Source organism: Loxodonta africana, chromosome 18, assembly GCF_030014295.1.
Source record: "Loxodonta africana isolate mLoxAfr1 chromosome 18, mLoxAfr1.hap2, whole genome shotgun sequence".
Classification (NCBI taxonomy): domain Eukaryota; kingdom Metazoa; phylum Chordata; class Mammalia; order Proboscidea; family Elephantidae; genus Loxodonta; species Loxodonta africana.
Window position 1 is genome coordinate 36,427,472 of NC_087359.1, and position 20,828 is coordinate 36,448,299.

The following is a 20,828-nucleotide window of genomic DNA, read 5'->3' on the forward strand; positions in this document are numbered from 1 at the left end:
GTCTTAACAACTCTGCCACTTCTGTATCCCAAAGTAATAAGTAGGAAATGAAACATTGCAAAGTGGAGCAAGAAAAGTTATCAGTTACCGTATCAGAGTCAAATGTCTTAGGTGACACTAAAGAGAATATGGGCAAGGTGATACCAGAGTGCTTTATCTTGTGATGCTGATACAGTAGCAGCTTCTCAGTCATACAACAGGTTGAACTTCTGAAGTTTGTCACCTAGTTTTGAATCCTATCCCATTGGTTTCTGCAGGGAAAAAAAAAAGTTAACAAGGTTTTTAAAATTTGTTCTGGGTGGGGAAGATCTTAATGGGGAATGTACTGCATAATATCAGGGGCTCAGTTCCCCCAAGCAGAGCCAACAAATACCAAAATGAGTAAACTGGGAAGCTTTTTCTCTCTTTCTGTCTTCATCCCAGATCAGAGAATCCCGAGTTAGGATCTGGATGAAGGATAAGCCCCTGAATTGTCGATGGGCACACCCCACACAATGACCCAGCATCTGAACTTGCTTAACAGGGAGCCGGGGGTAAACTGCTTCACCCTGCCTGAGAACCAGGGAGCACTGCATTTCTCCACAGGGTGGAGGAGAAGAGGCAGAATAAACCAAGCCTGGGACACCTCCCTCCTGTCTAGGTGTACTCCCTCTCCTGTTGCAAAAGACGACAAGGACACGAAGTCAACATCCACCTGTCTTCTGCTGCTGGTGTCTTATGTATTCTTAGTTTGACCTGATTCCTCTTTTTCTTTTAGCTTCATGTTAGGGGTTCTTGGTCAAAACCTGCTCTGATGTACATGGAGATTTCAGGTTCAAAATCATTGTTTTAAAGTATTTTAGAGGAAAAATATGAAACAGGTTATCACTTGCCAAAACCAGGCTTGAAGTTGGTGACTCTTGAAAGGATTTTCCTTTTTAAGGCCTAGGTCTGAAAATTTAGTACAGCAATATGAATTCTCAGAAGAAACCCTTTCAGGGAGCCAGTGGGTCATGCAGTATCCACAGTTGAGTCACTTAACCATACTATATGCCAGTATAGGAAGCACTCACAATCCCTGGGCAATTTTTTTTTTTCTCCTTTTCCATTCCCCCTCTTTACTTCTACCCTTGAGTTAGTTTTTGAGGGGAAGCAGGTATGTAACATCTCCATAGCTAGGTAGGGAAACATGCTCAGATGAGATTTAAATTTTGAGTTTAAAATGTACATCAGGAGCAGTTGGGGAGGGTCTTTTCTAAAAAAAACTTTCAAATTTGATTTTCTGTGTGTATGGCCATTCTGTAAATAGTTTGGGGTTTTTTTTTTAAAGTAAATCTGTGGGATTTTTTTTCCCAAAACATTACAAAACAACCTGTTTATTTACATGCAAATAAACTTCTTTGATAAAAAGTAACAAGCCTATGTGTAATGAATAATTTACATTTGATATTCAGCTTTTTAAAAATTCAGTCAAAAAGCAAAAGTTTTCCCTGGGTAAGTAACACTAGAAATAGATCCAGCCCTGGTATGGGAATGGATAGTTAAAATAGGAAAACACCTGTGAAACAGCTTGTCTTCATTATATTTATCTGTTTGTGCCAGTCTATTTTCCTTAGTCACTGATCACCAAATTCATTAGTAATTCTTGGTGGGAAAAAAGTTATTTGATGGAACTGAACTAAAAGGCTGTTCTTATTCCACTGGCTGAAGTGAAGCAGTAACATTAAAAGTATTTGGACAGGAGGAGAATAATACCGTGGTGGTTGTTAGGTGGAGTGGGTTACCACTCATCGCGACCCTATGTACAACAGAAGAAACACTGCCCGGTCCTATGCCATCCTCACAAAATCGCTGCTATGTTTGAGCCCATTGTTGGAGTCACTGGGTCAATCCTTCTGGCTGAGGGTCTTCCTCTTTTCCGCCGACCCTTTACCAAGCATGATGTCCATCTCCAGGGCTTGAGAATGAGTTTATGAGGCTAGGTTCCTTGCCTAGGAAGCCCTCTCTCTAGGATATTTAAAAAAAAAAAAAAATTTTTTTCTTTAATGCTTTAAGGGTTGGGTAATAAGCCTTCCAGCTAAAATATGCCTATTAAAGATCGCCAGCGCTGTTTGCTCTTAAATAAGTTCATTATTTAATCAGACGTCATAACAAGCCAGTCACTGCTAATTAAAAGGGGTGTGAAGACATACTGCTTTGGAAGCATACAATTAGGAGTAGTCCTCCCAGGAACGCTGGAATTTATGATAGTTTCCAATACTTCATCTTTGGGATATCATTCTGTAGTTTGCTGTTTGAATGGTAAGCGCCTGTTTGGATTGTTTTTTAATTCGTGGAAATTCGGTCATAAATTCCGAGCCCATAAAAGCCAGAGTTGCTTAAGGGAAATAACCCGATGACAGACTGGCTTCCATAGAAAGAGCCAAGGAAGCAGATGAAAATCGCAGTTTCCGCTCAGAAAATGCCCCCGCTTACTCGCTGGGACACGCTTGTTTCTCCCGCCAAAGTGGCGTCATGAGCAGGTTCTCACCAACCACCGCCCTGATTGGAGGGCGAGTAGGTACTGCAGCCCATTGGGTGTTAGACGGCGGCCGAGCAGAGGGGCGGGGGGAGCCAAAGGCTGTCCCCTTCTGCTTTGCCCGCCCCCCCAACGTGCTCCCCTCCCCCAGCCAAAAGAATGGTTAGCCGGCTCCAGCACTGCACCTCCTGACCCCAAGACCCAAGGTGCGGCCTCTCTGCATATCCCCGGACCGGAGCGGGGCTCCTGGCCTGCCCCTCAGCCCAATGGGCCCCCAGCCCTCCAGATCCGTGCACCAGGAGACACACGCCCCGCAGCAGGCCCCCAGGCCTCCCTGCATCACCCCGTAATGCAATCCACGGGGGCGGGGGAGGCGGCGGCAGCGGCAGCAACAGCAGCAGCAGCAGCAGCACTGCCCCAATCTAGAGACATCCAGAAAGAGGAGGAAAATGGCTCCGAGCAGGGACCGCCTGCTGCACTTTGGGTTCAAGGCGACAGTGAGTGATAGGGGAAGGGAGCTGGGTGGCCGGGAAGGATGTGTGTGCCAGCACAGGCTACCGGGGAAGAAGCGAAAAGACTTAAGGAGATGGGGGAACTCGACAGAAAGCTCAGGTCCTCTGTGGGTAGGTGCGTGCGTAGGGGAGAAGAGGGGTGCGCCGGACAGAGTAGGGGGCTCCCGTGTGTGTGCAGTTCTCCCGCTTTCCTCTTCCCCACCCGTCCGCGAGCAAAGGCGCACTCGCACCCTCCAAACAGCCCACCCCTCCCTTTACACAAATACACCCAGACATATAGGCACTTCCCTGCCTCTCCTTCTCCTGGTGGGCTCGCCTGCCTTGAAGGCGAGGGAGGCTCGTGCAGCCGCCGCCGCCGCCTCTGTCGCCGCCGCCGCCGCGCTCGGGCTGCTCCGGGCGGACTGTCAGGGGCTGCGCGGGGAGTGGGGGAGGGGTGGTCTTGCGCCGCCGCCGCGCGCTCCTCCTTCTCCCCCTCCCCCCGCCGTTCCGAGGTCCGGGCGGCTCTGCCCAATGAGGAGCGGCGTTGCTGGCAGGTGGGGAGTGTTTTTGTTTTGGGTTGAAGTTGAGGCTGAGGAGAGAGAGAGGAGCTAGAGCCGAGCAGTCGCTGCCGCCGCTGCCGCCGCCACCGCCGCCACCGCCGCGGGAGGTGGTGGAGGCCCTGCCCTAGTGGAGCGGCCTTCCCTTCCAGTCCGACGGCCACTGCCCTGCCCTTCCTCCGCCTCCTCCCGTCCCCGGAACTCCTGGGCCTGCCCTGGGCCCCCTATCTCTGCGCTCCACACGCCGCAGCGCCCGGCCCCGGCCGCACCCGCCGGCCTCATGAGGAGGGACGTGAACGGAGTGACCAAAAGCAGGTTTGAGGTGTGAGCTTGGGGGGGCTGGGGCGGCGTGAAGAAGGCGACTCCCGCTCTCTTACCCTGAAAAATTAACTCCGCACACAACCTCCTCCTCCCTTGCGGGCGCCGCCACCCACCCGCCGATGGGGCTGCCAGACTTCTGTCCCCTTTCTCCCGACCCGAAAGCCCAGTGCAGCTCGGCTCCTCCAGTCCCGCAGACTGTTTGCCTCCTGTCCCTTCCCACCAGCGGTCCCCGGGCCCGGCCAGGGGATTAGCCCTGGCGCCCTAATTCCCCCTCCCCCCGGATCGCTCAGCTTTCCATTCTTTACACAACCCTTGGCCTGCCGCCTCCTTCCAGCCGGCAGAAGCAGCATCACAGCTCTGATCGACCAGCGCTGACTTCTTTTCTTTCTGCCTCTTCCTTCGTGAAGCGTTTGTTGTCTGTAGAGGGGATAGATTATGGGCCGGGTGGGGGAACATTTCTCCGAGTTTGAGAGACCTTGAAAGTAGGGAAGTGGAGGCTGTAGACTGGGATGATGGAGACGACCGCGGGGATTTCAGTACTGTGTTTGGTTTGGGTATTGTTCTGGTACTTCCTCTTCTTTCCCGTTTAAGTCTCTACTTTTGTAGCTGATTGTTTCTGTGATGTTTTAGATGTCTCCATGCTTTGAGATTAGGACGAGGGTCTGAGAGACTTAAAACCCATTCAGGTCTGTTTGTTAGGAACTTTTCTCTGGCGAGGAAGTTTACACAGTAGTCATGGAATTGAGGAATGGAGGAGGAAATGAGAAAACATCATCTGAAAGCGCCTTTAGAGAGTAGTCACCGTGTAGGGAAGTGATTCCTTTGGGAAGTGAAGTACTGTAATTACTGATGACTAACAATAGTATAATAATATACAGAAAGGTTCATTGAGGGGATGAGAGAGAGACTGCTACAAGAAGAGTAGATGTTACCTGGCCTTTTCTGGCAGAGAATCAGGCTGACCTGGGATCACTCACAGTTCAGTGTACATCTCACTCTGGTGTTTTTCTTCATTTCCATTTGAAGGATGAAATTGTAAGACGATGAGACAGAACTTTCAGGAAACTTACTAACTGGGTGCAGGAGGTGAATATTTTAGTTAAGCATCTTCAGTTTAATCTGTTCCTTGATTTCTTTCTATGCTTATGGGGAAAATATTTGAGTTTACCCAGGTAGATCAAGATACTAAGAAGTGTTTGGGGGAAGTTTAAATTCAGAACTACAGTAGTAAGCAGGTGGAGTGGAGAAAATCAAGGAATTGGTCTCCTTCTTGGAATTTTCATGGCTGAGTTAATCACAGGAAGAAAGTATTATAGTAGATTTGATTTGGTGTTTACTTTCATAGAACTTTGGGTTATCCTAATGTAGAGAGGCTCAATAAGATTAATTTATGGTGGTTTCATATTCAGTACTACTGTAAAAGTCCAGACTCATTAAAATTACTGAATAGACATTTAGCAATTGACAGGAATCTTGAGAAGAAGCCCAAATACTGATTTGAATGGAGTGTACTGTTTTGCCATTCCAGCTAGGTCTTTATCATTTTGCTATTCACTTTAGGTAGGGTGAGTAATTGTTGGAAACAAATCTTTTGTGATATGTGCTTTAAAATTACATTGTTATTTCCTGTTTTTATAATTGTTGCATATTTTAATTTATAGTTTATCTGCAGCTGTGATGTACTTAATGAGAATAAGAAAATTTATTGCTTTATTAAGCATATCTGTGTACTTTGATTGGTATGTACCTGGCAACTCAAGCTTTCTAAATACAATCTGAGAAGGTGAAAAAGAGTAAGGGGGAAACCTTCTTGTACAGTGTTCACGATTAAAGTGTTTGTTTATAAACCAAAAGCTACTCTTCTATTATGATGGAAGGTGTTCCAGGGTAGAGTAGAAATGAGAAAGACTGAAGATGATGTGTGTTAATAAGTTTCATTATCTGAATATTTCTTTAAAGCATTTACTTCTTTATTGACCTAGTATACAGATAGTAAAACAATTAGCAAACTGTTTGGCCTCTTATAAAGTAATAAATTTATTGCTGATTCATTGAAAATATTTCTTTTCAACTGATAAAAGATATAGTTGAAGTAAAACACCCTTTTCGTATCTAAAATTTTTATATCAAGTGATTTTTTTTTAAATCCTCAAAATTATAGAATGATTCTTAAAAGGCTGCTGATTTATGATTGTAGGCAGGTAGCTAGTCTCTGAGAATTTTTATGAGTGCAGGAAATCTTTGTAGCAAATAATAGTTAATTTCAAACTGTGGTCATGGTTAAGATAAAAAGTGAAAGATTTCTTTTTCTTGATCATGTTTTTTCTGGGGGGAATGTAACTGAAGTTTATGATCTTTTTATGGTAAGTTCATTAAAAATCCCTCTGTAAGGGAATATTCTTTGTGGTATGCTTTTGGATGTTGTACCTGGAAGCCACACTAGATCTCACACTCAGAGGTAGGGCTGTAGAAAAAAAAATTTTTTTTAAGTTAAAGTCAAGGGAGAGTACCTGTTAACTAGATATGATGCATCCTGTGGAATAGCCAGAGTAGTTAAGGAGAAACAGATATGTGAAAATTCTTGTTGTCCCTTGCTGAATCTTGTTGGCCTTAAATCTATGCATAGATTAATATAGTGTGTGGTGAATTGCTTTAGTCTCTTAATTGAAATTCATTATTCAAATACTTTTTATTATATTACTTATAGTGACCTTTGCTTTGTGGCAAATTTAAATAATTTCCTTTCAAATTTAATAATGGTTATTTACTGCTTATGATATGCCAGACACTGAGCTATATGTTTTACCTCAGTTACTTCTAATTCTCACAATTAATCCTGTTTTACAGCTGGGGAAAGTGAAGGCCTGAGAGGTTAAGGTGTTGAGGTTGCACACCTAGTGAGCCAAGATTCTAATCTACATTTTTAAAAAAATCTGTTTCATCATCCTTCTCTGTTCTTAGCATAATTTAGCATAGAAGCCATGAAATGTGTGGAAAAGATCTTTTATAAAGTTCTTCATCCAGTGTATTTTATTTTGTCTTTGCTATTGAATGAATCTATCCTTCATTTTAAATACTGTAACCAACATTATCTTCACACTCAGTGAGATTAGTGAGAGACACGTGTAAAGGCTAGCAATGGAATCCAAGTTTAGATTTTTTTCAGTTAAACTTCTCCACTTTGTCTTATTCTCTTAGTAGTTCCGTTATGATGATGATGTGCTACTGGAGAAAAAGGTCTAGTTTATTTAAAAAATCTAACTTTAGAAAATGTTATAATGGTAACATTAACTGACATTCAGATACCATTTTACAGTTTAATCAATGACTGGAGATGTTAAGGCTCATAAAGTTAGGAAGTGATAAACACCAATTTAAGTATTTTGAATCCATGTTCATTGCTGGAATCCATGTTAGGTATTTTGAATCTGTGTTTGTTGTTGTTTTTCAATATACCTCACTGCCTCTCTTACAAATCTATAATATTACAACCTGGAAGGTAAGGTTGTAGTATTTCTTTGTCTGTCTGCTTCATTGTATCAATTCAATTTATCCAAAACAACAAAAATGAGAAAATAATGTTATGCGACATAGCAGAAAGAGCATGGTGCATTGGGAGTTAAGGACCTGGATGTTAGTTAATCTTGATTTTCCCAACCAACTAACTGGCTTGGTCATTTTCTTCCCCTGGGAAACAAGGTAATTATAATCAATCATTAAGGTTCCTTTTGCTCCAGAATTCTACGAACCTGTGTTTTGAATAAAAACAGAAGAACATATTTCCTTGGCAGGCTTAGATTCACAGTACTATTAAAGCTGCAGTAGTGACTTTTTTTTCCCCCGTAAGGTTTTATTCTCTAACCTTCTGCATAATAAATAACAACGTTTTTTAAATAGGTGCATGTGGAAAATGTTACATATTTTCCCAGTGGGTGAGAGTCATTTGTTTTATTGTATTTGAAAAGCCTTGCAATGGGGAAGAGTACTAGTAAAACTAAGGAATTTTGTTTTTACACTCAAATCAGTCTTGGAAAAGGTACACCCAGAATGCTGCTTAGAAGCGAGGATGGCAAGACTTCGCCTCACGTACTTTTGGACATGTGTTCAGGATGGACCAGTCCCTGGAGGACATCATGCTTGGTAAAGTAGAGGGTCATTGAAAAAGAAGATGACCCTCGACGAGGTGGATTGACACAGTGGCTGCAACAATGGGCTCAAACATAGCAATGATTGTGAGGATGGCGCAGGACTGGGCAGTGTTTCGTTCTATTGTATATAGGGTCGCCGTGAGTTGGAACTGATTTGATACCACCTAACAACAGCATAGAGATTGGTTTGAAAGCAATTATAGAAAACCAAAATGAGAGGTCTAGGTATTTTAGGTCCATTCAGGGAATCTCCCGTTTTTGAATAGTTATCGATGTTTCTTTATTGCACAATTACGATTCCTTTTACATTTTGAAACATGGTATATCATGTATTTATATTGTAGTCATCTGCTATTGAAAAATCAACATGTGTATGAAAAACAGTATCTTTGTATAACCTACATAAGATAAACCATTGTGGTTAGCTGCTGAGGAATTGGCCCTTGACTTTTTTTAATGGTAACCCCGTGCACAATGGGATTGGACCAAGATAAACCATTACATATTGAAAATTATTGTTTCCCATTAAAAGTACTGTAAAATTCTTTAGTTTGATAAAGACTTTACAAAATTTATTCTTGCTGTTTAAGGCTTACATTCTTAGGTGTAATCTGTTTTTACACTGAAGATTTTCATTTATTAAGTCAGTATTTCTATTAGAAGTATTAACACTTTTAAAGTCCTGTATTCTTATGTTTTAGGTCAGCTGTCAGTTATAACTGTTAGTGTTGGTGATGCTTTTTAATTTTAATAAAATATCCGTCTATGTTCATCCCTGAGACCTGCCTCTTTTTAAATCTTGGTCTCATTTTCTTGCAAAATACTGTTTTTGTTACTGGCCAAGGATTCCATTCCTAGCCCTTAGGTTACTGTTCCCAATTGGTGACAGATTGGAAGCTGAATTAAATTTTTCAGTAATCTAACTAATACTGCAGTTTTGGAAGGATATTTTTATTTCTTCCCTTTTTTGGAGGATATCTTTAGATGTTCAAAATAAAATATTCTATGACACCAAGAAAATCCAAGGAAGGGAGGGAGGGAAAAGGAAGAGTCCCGTCCAGTCAGTTCATTCTGGTTCTAACCCCTGCTGAGAATTTACATTTCCACCCCAAATATACTGAATCAGAATCTACATTTTAACAAGATCCCCAGCTGATTTTTATGTATAATTTTGAGAACTGCTCTCTACTAGTGGTTCTCAGAATTGGTCCCTAACCAGCAGCATTACCATTGCCTGGGAACTTTTTAGAAAAGCACATTCTCGGCAGGAGTTGCAACTGGAATGAATGGATTTGAAGCCCTGCCGTAAACTGACCAGATTTAGCTGCTTATGCGTACGTAGTTGTCTCCACATTGTTTTGCTACTTGATCTTTCGGACTTAGTGAATTCTTTGATCAGGACTCCACTCAAAAATGACTCAAAAAACTAAGGCATTCAACTATAGTTTTATGTCTTAATACACAGACAGACCCGTTTGATAAAAGACTTTAACTTAATAGCATCTAGCAATAGGTGGTGGTAGTGAACTACAAAAAAATTCTTCTTGCTAAATTATGTAACTTTAAAAAACAGATATTGTATTAAAAAGATAACTTGCATTAGCTTTTGATGACTTCTTAAAAGAATGGCTTTGGTTGGTAATTATTTTCAGCAAATATCGAATAACTATTTAGCAGCCATGTGAGTTACAGCTATAGGTAGGTAACTTCTTTACACCCTAATCACGTTTCCTCGAACTTGATTTTATGGTATCCTATTGGCTTTAATAAGCCTCATATCTGTAGTTGTAGTTGGATGGAAATGGAATTAATTTAATCTATTTTTGCTCAGTTGCTAAACTGAGGTTAAAATCACCAATTAGATCATGGTGGGCAAGGATTTAGTCAGATTATGAGACAGATATTGGCAATTTCTTCTTTCATTTTTGTCCTTGATCCCAGGAATTTCTACTAAAAACTAAAAAAGGGAAATAGAATACAGTGAAAGTGAGTAGTAAATTAATTTTATTTTGCTTTGGTGCTAAAACTGAAACCTTATTTAACAACATGGAGATGAAGGTTGGCAATATATCACTGCTTGCTCAAATTTGTATAATCAAATGTACCATGCAGTATGGTATTTGTTGGTGAGTGTGTCTTTCTGATCAACTGAAGAATGCAGGTGGATATAATTTCATGATCATTTAAAAGTAAAACTGGAGAAACATTCTCAATTTTACTTATAATTTACAATAAAAATAGGTATAGCTGTTCTGGGTGCTTTACTACCTGTAGATAGTAATAAGGGGATGGGCAAAAAGGAAACTAAAGTTTCTAGATTAGGGCAGGTTTTTAAATTAGAGTACCTGTTCTTATGCATAAGTCACCATTTATTGATAGTTTAGGCTCAGGGAAGGCCACTGTCAACTCACTGCATCCTGAATTGTAGTTACCAACAAAGAACCTGTTTTGTTTTGTTTTCCCTTTTAGAGGCGGGTGGGGAGAAAAAAAAAGAGAGAATGGATTTGCAGTTCCCTGCAAATGAACAATGGGGTCGCCATGAATCAGAATCCAACAGCAACTGTTGGTAATAAATGTTAGCTGCAGGGTTTTCCAGAGTTCTCTGTTAGAACAGAAAATCTTCATTATTTTATTTTTAGTCATCTTGTTTTTTGAATTGGATCATCTATGTATTTTAATGTTTTAATTTTGAAATTAATTTGAGAAAGAAGAGAATGAAAGTATTAAGGCGATGTCATCAGGGTTTTGCAAAGGGAAATAATTAAGTTGTAACTATAAAACAAAAGTACTCTTTGTAGTTGTATACTTTGAAGATTTCTGGATATCAGATGATCACCATCTTGAAAGAAAAGCACATTTAAGGCTTATTGTTTCAGAAATTAGTACCATTTTAGAAGCAGCTCTGTTACTGTCTAAAGGTTCAGTTCTTAAAATCTCTCTTATGTGTGTGTATTATACATATTCCAGTGAAGTTGTAGTATTACTGGTACACGTGTGACCCTTGGGTGGATTACCTCCCTGGACCTCAGTTGTCTCAACTCTAAGATTCCTATTAACATGGAAATTCCGTGATTTTCTGTAAATAAACTTGCCAACTTTATGTAGGTGAGGGATTAAAAAAACAAAAAAGCCAAACCCATTGGTACTGAGTCGATTCTGACTCTCAGTGACCCTATAGGACAGAGTAGAACTGCCACATAGGGTTTCCAAGGCTGTGATCTTTATGGAAGCAGATGGCCACATCTTTCTCCTGCAGAGCTGCTCGTGGGTTCCAACTGCTGACCTTTTGGTTGGTAGCTGAGCACTTAACCAATGCACCACCAGGTCTCCACGTATAAATATGAGCACAGACAAGTAGGGGTGCATTTGTTTACATATACATTTAAGAGCATTAGATTTGAAGTCTGAGTTTGAACCCTGGCTTTGCTACTTACCACCTATGTGACCTTGGACAAATTATTTAATCTCCAAGCTTCAAATTTTGAGTCTCTAAATTGGGTATAAGACCTTCTGCACTGGATTATGAGGGTTAAATTCTATACTGATTGTATACCAAAAAAACAAACTTGTTGCCATCTAGTCAATTCTGACTCATAGTGACTCTATAGGACAGAGTAGAACTGCCCCATAGGGTTTCTGAGGGGTGTCTGGTGGATTCGAATTGTGAACCTTTTGGTTAGCAGCCAAACTCTTAACCACTTTGCCACCAGGGCTCCCTGTAATGTTCATATAGCATTTAGCAAATTGTCTACCATAAAGTAAGGGCTCAATAAATGATGGCTTTTATTATATTACCTCATTGAGTCTACCACAAAATAAGGACTCAATAAATGATGCCTATTATCACTTTGTAGAGTAGAAATGTTTGTAAAGAGACTTTTTGTAAATCAATATTTTAAATGTTTTAAAGGAACTTACAATTTAAAGGGAAAACCCCATTATAAAGGAAAGAATGAAACTAATCTTTTTATTCATCTGATTCAGTTTTATATATTAGATTTATTAAACAAGGATACCTGTGAATTTTAATCAATCTGGTTGAATAGTAATAATTTAGCAGTGTTTCAATCTGAAGTTTATACTCCAGCCATTATTGTACTTATTGTTTGGCAAATGTGGGTAAATGTCTCCTAAGATGAGCATCTGGCAGCAAATTGTAAGTTGACATTTAAAATGCTGGATCATTCAGCTTTCACCTCAAAAACTAGTCATTCTTCCTTCTGTGATTTGTAGACAATAAAGCTATGACATGATTGAGCACAGACAAGTAGGGTTGCATTTATTTTGGGAAAAAAAAAAAAAGAGCACTGGTTTGCTAATAACCTCCCACCCTTGTCATTAGGAGTTTTTTTGAAAATTTTTTGTATGACTTCATGTATACAAATTCACACTGAAAAAAAATATATCACAACATAACTCATTTTGGTGGCCTAGTGGTTAAGAGCTACTGCTGCTAACCAAAAGGTCAGCAGTTCAAATCCACCAGGTGCTCCTTGGAAACCCTGTGGGACAGTTCTACTCTGTCTTATGGGGTTGCTATGAGCTGGAATCTACAGCAACGGTTTTTTTTTTTTTTTTTTTGGTAGAAGAGCCCTGGTGGTACAGTGGTTAAGAGCTATGGTGTGCTAGGCTGCTAACCAAAAAGGCTGGCAGTTCGAATCCACCAGCCACTCCTTGGAAACCCTGTAAAGTCTGGGCAGTTCCGCTCTGTCCTGTAGGGTTACTATGAGTCAAAATTGACTCAACGGCAATGGGTTTTATAGAGGAGAAACCTGATGTATTTTGGAATTCTCCTTGGATAGGTTAAACTGTTTGTTTAATGCTATAACCTTCCTAACACTACCATGAATGATAACTTCAGGAAGATAAGAGACCTCATTAATATTCAATATTCTCAGCCATAGCTGACTGAGACACTTCCCAAATCTAGATCTAATTTTGCCAAGTACAACAACAAAAAAATCCTGAGGTCAACATATTGCTTAAAAAAGAATAACTGTATTTAGATTATATGTGTCAAAAGGTAGATTATAGGTCCTAAGTGACATAAATTTCATCTATGCTCATCAATCTTTGGTCCAGACAGATGTTTGGTCTAAATGTAGGAATCAAGATGTCAAGGTGCAACTGTGAACTCACCCTGAGCCCTGGGGGAAGAAGCCACTTTAAACCTTTCTTTGTTTTTATAGCTCTAAAATATGATCTCTAATATCTGTTTCCTTATCTTAATACAAACTGGATTAATGTTAAATTTTAGGTTAAACTGTTATGCTCTAATAGTGTTCCCTGAGTTAACAGAAATGTTATAAAGGAGAAAGGAATGAAACTAAACTTCATTTATTGCAACTGAAGCCCCTGAAACCAAAAAACCAAACCTGTTGCCCATCGAGTCAATTCTGACTCAAGCTTCTACTAGAGGTAAATAGTTAACAACCTGAATGGCCATCAGACTCACCAGGGAACTTTTTACATTATACCAATTCCTTGAAACCACCCTGTTCACTGAATGGGAGTAGATCTGGACATGCATGTTTCCTAAGAGATAGTGATGTAAATTTCTGTTAAAGAAATGGGATACCAAACCAACCATGTGTATCAGAGTAGGACTGTGCTCCATAGAGTTTTCAGTGGCTGGTTTTTTGAAAGGAGATTGCCAGGCTTTTCTTCTGAGAAGCCTCTGAGTGGACTTGAACCTCCAACTTTTCAATTAGTAGCTGAATGCAACTCTTTGTACTGCCTGAGGACTCCTAAGGGATACAAAAGTAACTTATATTTGCAGTCTGAACTCCAAGGGGAAATAGATTTATATATCATGAATTTGTCATCTTATAAAATCAATGCACTTTAGGTTTCTACTCCTTCATGTTTGAGCCCTAGAAAAAAGGTGTGGCATCGAATGTACAACACGTTAAAATGTAGTTATTTTACAACTTGGTACATTTAACATTATCAAATGCATCCAGCTTCAGTGCACCACACTACACTACCTCTCAAGCTACCAAGAACAAGTATGTCTGGGAGCTCAGCAAAGTTTTTCTGAACTTGTCTAGGGCTCAGAAAATATTGGTACAGAAAACCAAGGCATACTATTAGGGAGAGTTCAGTTGTGTTGGACATATATTTAGCACCTGCTCTGTGCCAGATATTGATAGGTCTTAGAGGTATGAAGCTGTTCCAAGACATTGTCTCTGCCTCAGGGAGTTGCAGTCTAGTTAGGAGGAAAGGTATGTGAGAAAATAATTTAGTGGATTTAAATGTAGTGATAGATGTACGAGAGAACAATAACCAATTACATGAAAAACATTCACATTTCTGAGATCCTCATATTGCTTGTGTGAGATACATTATATTTAGTGCCTTTAGAAGAAAAAAACATTAACCCTGCTCTTTAAAAATATTGGTACTTTACTATCAGGTGTAAGAAGTTATTTAAAAAATATATAAGTGCGAATGACTTTATAGTCTCTGTGACATTCTCTCTATGGATACGAGGGAAGGCCAAGAAAAAGATAGGCAAGTATTTACTAATTTGTTTTCAGTAGTAAATCCTTTGATTTTACTGATATGTCTTTACGGGAACAAATCAGTAGCACTACTGTTGATTGAGCTAATCAGAGTAGCTGCTGTACTCTAAAGATGGCATTCACCTGAGATATAAGCAGACATTAAATAGGGCTAGAAAAAGAGTCCATAAGTAACAGGAAATAACCTTCACCAACTGTTCTGGAATTCGTTATGCAGTATATAGTTACACACATAGTGTTCCATTTGCTTTTAAGGCAAAGAATAAGTCTTGTTAAGGGGATTTATGAATACTCTGCATAATATTGAACTTATGTAAGGTATCCTGCTGACCCTCTGCAGTAGGACGGATGCTTTGAACTATCTCAAGTAACGTCTTTAATATAGTCTTTTACAAATTAAAGAGCATACTAGTATTTATGATTTTATTTGAACTTAAAACTTGTATGTGAGGTAGAACGTATTTCTCTATTTTAGATAAGAAATCAGAAGCTCCAAAAGGTTGTTATTTTTCTAACATTAATAGTTAAGTAAGTATAAGAGCCAGAATTTTAACCCAGTTGACTTGAAACCTGTTGTACTTGCCCCTAGGGCTTGCTGACTGAGAATGGGTTGTTTTGAACTATTTATCCTTGCTTACCCATTCTTCCTTGTGACCCATAGCAGGACTTTATAAGGTGTTTGGTTAAGATTGATTAACGCCTTATCTGCATGAACCACTGCCTCCTCCCCCTTGAGACCAGGAGAACTAGATGATGCCTAGCTACAGAACATTCTGATCAGGAACGATAGATGAATCCTAATAAAAAGGGAGAAGAATGTAGAGCAGAACTTCACATTTTTGGGCCTATTGAGGCTGGAGGAGTCCTTGAAACTATGGCCCTGAGTTGCTCTTCAAACCTTGAATTGAAACTATCCCTGGAAGTTACCTTTAAACTAAACACTTTAGAACGAAGAGTAAAGATTGTCACCCTTGAGTTGCCTTTAAAAAAAAAAATTGTGTAGGACGAAAGGGTCAACAGTGATTTTAAAGCATAGATGAGAAGATTGGGGGTCAGGTAGTTTAAGTAAATGGAAATGAAACAACTGGAACAGAAAAACGAGAGTGTTGACACAATGTGAAGACTATAACCAGTGTCACTGATCATTATGTCTAGAAATTGAAATGGGAGCAGATTTTGCTGAATATAATTTCACCAAAACAAAATAAAAAATAAAAAAAAGATTGATTAACACTAGAGTTTGTGGCCATGGAACGGAGCATAGTTAATTGAATATTATGGGGATTAAACCTGTACTTTGGCTTATTAGGCTGATTTATTAGGCAGTTTAAGTAACTTTTCTAAATATCCGTGAACAAATACCCTGTGTAAACCATACCACATAGTAAATTTCTTTCAGATGCTTGTGCACTGAATCACTGTGGGACCAAAAGCTGTTAGTGTATCATCCATATGTTAAATGAAACTGATCTGATTATCTTCTTTAGTGTAATTCTTCCTCATGAAGATTAGGCGTGAGAGATTAAAACAGTTTTACAATATTAAGTATTTATAGAGTTTTGAGTATAACTTTTATAAGGCTTCATCCTTTGTGCAGTTTTGCAAGTTCTTTGGTTTATAAAGTCTGGGCAGTATTTTGATTTCAAATAGTGTATTATTAAAGATGAAAAGGAAGCAAGTATATTACTATTGAGTTAAAATAATGAAAATTTAGGATGTTGTATTTTTATAAATAAGGAGGCCTGGTGGTGGAGTGGTCTAAGTTTAGTCTAGACTTGGAATCTTTCTTTGTAAATGTAGACATTTATACCTGTAAATTTCCCTGTGAACACTGCTTTTGCTATATCCTGTAAGTTTTGGTATGTTAAATTTTTTTTTTCATTCATCTCAAAGTGTTTTCTTATTTCCCTTGTGATTTCTTCTTTGATCCATTAGTTATTTAGAGTCTGTTGTTTAATTTCCACATACTTGTGAATTTTCCAATGTTTCTGTTATTTCTCATTTCATTCCATTGTGGTTAAAGAAGGTACTTTGTATGATTTCAGTCTTTTTAAATTTATTGAGACTTATTTTATGGTGTAACATATGACCAATCCTGGAGGATGCTGCATGTGTTTCTGAGAAGAATATATACTCTGCCATTTTGGAGTGCAGTATTCTGTGGATGCCTGTTTTGACTAGTTGGTTTATATTGTTGTTCAAGTCTTCTATTTCCTTGCTCATCTTCTATTTGTTGTGTCCATTATTAAAAGAGAAACCCTGGTGGTGTAGTGGTTAAGTGCTATGGCTGCTAACCAAAAGGTTGGCAGTTTGGATCTGCCAGGCGCTCCTCGGAAACTCTATGGGGCAGTTCTACTCTGTCCTATAGGGTCGCTATGAGTCGGAATTGACTTGACGGCAGTGGGTTTGTTTGTTTTTTTGGTTCATTATTAAAAGTGGGATGTTGAGGTCTTCAGCTATTATTGTTGAATTGTGAATTGTCTGTTTTCCCTTCAGTGCTTCAATTTTTTAAAAATTTTTATTGTGTTTTCAGTGAAAGTTTACAAATCAAATCAGCCTCTCATTCAAAAATTTATATACACCTTCCTATATACTCCTAGTTCCTCTCCGCCTAATGAGACACCACACTCCATCTCTCCACCCTCTATTTTCATGTCCATTCAGTCAGCTTCTGACCCCCTCTGCCTTCTCATCTTCCCCCCAGACAGGAGCTGCCCACATAGTCTCATGTGTTTACTTGATCCAAGAAGCTCACTCCTCACCAGTATCATTTTCTGTCCTATAGTCCAGTCCAACCCCTGTGTGAAGATTTGGCTTTGGGAATGGTTTCTGGGCTAACAGAAGGTCTGGGGATCATGACCTCCAGGGTCCTTCTAGTCTTAAACCATTAAGTCTGGTCTTTTCACAAGAATTTGAGGTCTGCATCCCACTGCTCTCCTGCTCCCTCAAGGGTTCTCTGTTGTGTTTCCTGTCAGGGCAGTCATCGGTTGTAGCGAGGCACCATCTAGTTCTTCTGGTCTCAGGCTGATGTAGTCTCTGGTTTATGTGGCCCTTTCTGTCTCTTGGGCTCATAATTACCTTGTGTCTTTGGTGTTCTTCATTCTCCTTTGCTCCAGGTGGGTTGAGGCCAATTGATGCTCTTAGATGGCTGCTTGCTAGTGTTTAAGACCTCAGATGCCACTCTTCAAAGTGGGATCAGTGCTTCAATTTTTGCTAAATTTCTTTTGAGTCTCTGTTGTTAGCCCTGATGGTGCAGTGGTTAAAGTACTTGGCTGCTAACCAGAAGGTTAGAGGTTCAAATCTACCAGCCGCTCCATGAGCGAAAGATGTGGCAGTTAGTTTCTGTAGAGATTTACGGCCTTGGAAACCCTGTGGTGCAGTTCTACTTAGTCCTGTAGGGTCACTATGAGTTGGAATCCACTTGATGGCAGTGGGTTTGGTTTGGGTTTTTTTGTTGTTAGGTGTGTATATGTTTATAAATATTATATTTTCTTAATGGCTTGACCCTTTTATTTTTATATAATGTCCTTCTTTGTAGTAACAATTTTTTGTCTTAAAACCTATTTTGTCTGATATTAGTATAGCTACTTCAGCTCTCTTAGTTACTGTTTGCATGGAATCTTTTTTTATCCTTTTACTTTCGACCTATTTACCTTTGAATCTAAAGTGACTCTCTTGTAGGCAGCATATAATTGAATCATATTTTTTAATCCAGTCTGCCAATCTCTACCTATTAATTGGAGAGTTCCATCTATTTATATTTAATGTTGTTGCTAATTAGGAAGGACTGACTTGTACCACTTTGCAATTTGTTTTCTATATGTCTGTATCAGGTTTTTTGTTGTTTTTCCTCAATTTCTCCGTTACTGCATCTTTTTAGTGTCCCATTTTAATTCCCTGTTCTTTCTTTTACTATGTATATTTGAGTTCTTTTCTTAGTGGTTGTCCCGGGAATTACCATGGCAATTTACAACAATGTAGTTTCAATTAATACCAACTTAATTTCAATGGTATATAAAAACTTTCTTCCTATATAGCTCCATTCTTCCCCTTTATGCTGTTATTGTCACAAATTGTATTTTCATGCATTGTGTGTCCATCAACATAGATTTATAATTATTGTTGGATGCAGTTGTCCTTTAAATGAGATAGAAAAAAACTGAGTTAGAAACAAAAAATATATTTATACTGTTCTTTATTTACCAGTGTCCTTTATTTTTTCGTGTGGATTTGAGTTCCTGTCTAGTTTTCTTTCATTTCAGACAGAAGGACTTCCTTTAGCATTCTTTTAGGGCAGATTGGCTAATGAGGAACTCTCATTTTTTGTTTATCTGGCAATGTCTTAATTTTACCTTCATTTTTGAAGTATAGTTTTGCCAGATATAGAATTTTTAGTTGACAGTTTTTTTCTTTCAGCCCTTTGAACATGTCATCCCACTGCCTTCTGACCTCCATGGTTTCTGATGAGAAATCAGCTGTTCATATTATTGACAGTCCGTTGTACACACAAGTTGCTTCTGCCTTGCTGCTTTCAAGATGCTTTGCCTTTGCCTTCTGGCAGTTCGATTATGATGTATCTAGGCATGAATCTCTTTGAATTTATCATACTTGAAATTTGTTGGGCTTCTTGGATGTTTTAGTATTTTCATCAAATTTGGAAAGTTTTCAGCCATTATTTCTTTAGATATTCCTTATGTTATTTGAGGACTCTTGTGTGTGTGTTGGTATAATATATGGAGGTTCTCAATTCTCTGAGGCTCTGTTCATTTATCTTAATTCTTTTCTCTGTCTCTTCCTAAAACTGGATAATCTCAATTGATTTATCTTCAGGTTCACAGATTTTTCTTCTATATGCTGAAATCTGTTTATATGTTACTTTCAACTCCAGAATTTCTATTTGGTTCCTTTTTATAGTTTGTATCTCTTTATTGATAGTCTCTATTTTTCTACTGTTCTCATGCTTTTCTTTAGTTCTTTAGACAGGGTTTCCTTTAACTCTTGGAACATATTTAAAATGGATGACTTTAAGTCTTTGTCCAGAAAGTCTTTGTCATGTGTGGCAACTGAAGCTTCTGTTCATTACTTTAGTAATCAGCTAAGGACTGGATAGAGAGTTCCTTAAGCTCCTGGAGCCAAAAAACTCCGTCTTTGTCCAGTGGCTTCTTTGTATGTATGGGAGCAGGCCTTCAACACGAAGCTAGACAGAGCCTCAAGGTCAGCCAGAGATGAGAGGTTAGGCCCTTCTCAGGTCTTTCCTGAGCATAATTACAGCCCTGGGCAAGCAAGATTCCCAGGAATATCAGAGCTTTTCAAAGTCTGAATGAATATCCTATTTCCCAGCCTTTCCTCCCAGCTTTTTGGTTAGTCTGTTGTTTGCAATTGTTATCTGTCACTTCAGGCAGCAGTGACTAAAACGTTTGCCTGTAAATATTTTTGACCAACCCCCTAGATAGCAGCTTTAGTGCTAGACTAGTTCTGAGTCAAGCAAAATAAAGACAGCCTTTTTGAGATGGTCTTTCAGGGAGCCACCAGACAAGGTCAAAATAAATAATTACAATTCTTTGGGGATGAGATCTGTTCTACTCCCTCCATTCCCGAGAATGCAGGCTGCTGCTGAGCTGGGAGATGGGGTTGGGGTGAGTTAAAATGCTACAAGATTCTGTTCTTATTGAGATTCAGCTGTTTTTCTTGAATATGTGTTCCCCAGGTTGCTGTAAGCCTCTGTTTCAGAGTTCCAAAATGTTTTTATTTGGACTTTTTTTTTTTTTTTTTTAATTGTTTTTGTGGAAGGACAGAATTTCGGAGTTCCTTACCCTGCCGTTTTCACTGACATCACCTCTGAGTACACTTGATCTGAGATTTCTGAAGAGCCCCAATTCTGGGTCCTTTATTTTGAAATAGTCCAATTATGCTAAAAACGTATTTTCTCAATTTCTAATTTTTATTCTGCAGAAGAGTGGCTGTAGCCACTAGTTTGACCGTGTCTTCTTCTAATCATTTTTAATACTGCTTATTTCTAACCTCCATAGCCTCTCTGAGTCATCCCTAGGTGGTGCAAATGGTTAAGCACTCAGCTAGTAGCCAAAAGATTGGTGGTTCGAATGTACCCAGAGGTGCTTCACAATCTGCTTCCAAAAGGTCGCAGCCTTGAAAGCCCTATGGAACTGTTCTACTCTGCACACATGGGGTCTTCTTGAGTAGGAATTGACTTGATGGCAACTAACAACAACATAGTTTAGTGGTAATTGTCTTTATTTTATATTATGAAAAGGTAACTTGATATATCAGCT

General features: G+C 39.3%; 1 protein-coding gene and 1 long non-coding RNA gene across 5 annotated transcripts in view; one reads left to right on the forward strand and one right to left on the reverse strand.

Moving 5' to 3' along the window:
* Positions 1-63: 63 nt before the first annotated feature.
* Positions 64-2,643, reverse strand: LOC111751781 (uncharacterized). Its single transcript, XR_002786861.2, has 2 exons — positions 1,735-2,643; positions 64-251 (listed from the first exon to the last, which is right to left on the reverse strand). It is a non-coding gene; the product is annotated as an uncharacterized LOC111751781 (long non-coding RNA).
* A 243-nt stretch (positions 2,644-2,886) lies between these two features.
* The window catches only part of FBXL20 (F-box and leucine rich repeat protein 20), a 97,794-nt gene continuing 79,852 nt past the window's right edge, over positions 2,887-20,828 (forward strand). For 2 of the 4 annotated variants that reach the window (XM_064271131.1, XM_064271133.1), the window contains exon 1: positions 2,887-2,994. In XM_064271131.1, coding sequence (XP_064127201.1) covers positions 2,947-2,994 — 48 coding nt within the window. In that variant the 5' untranslated portion in view covers positions 2,887-2,946. Of the gene's footprint in view, positions 2,995-3,574; positions 3,868-20,828 lie in introns of those variants that run through there. The other 2 variants (XM_064271132.1, XM_003414688.4) reach the window with 2 other exon arrangements.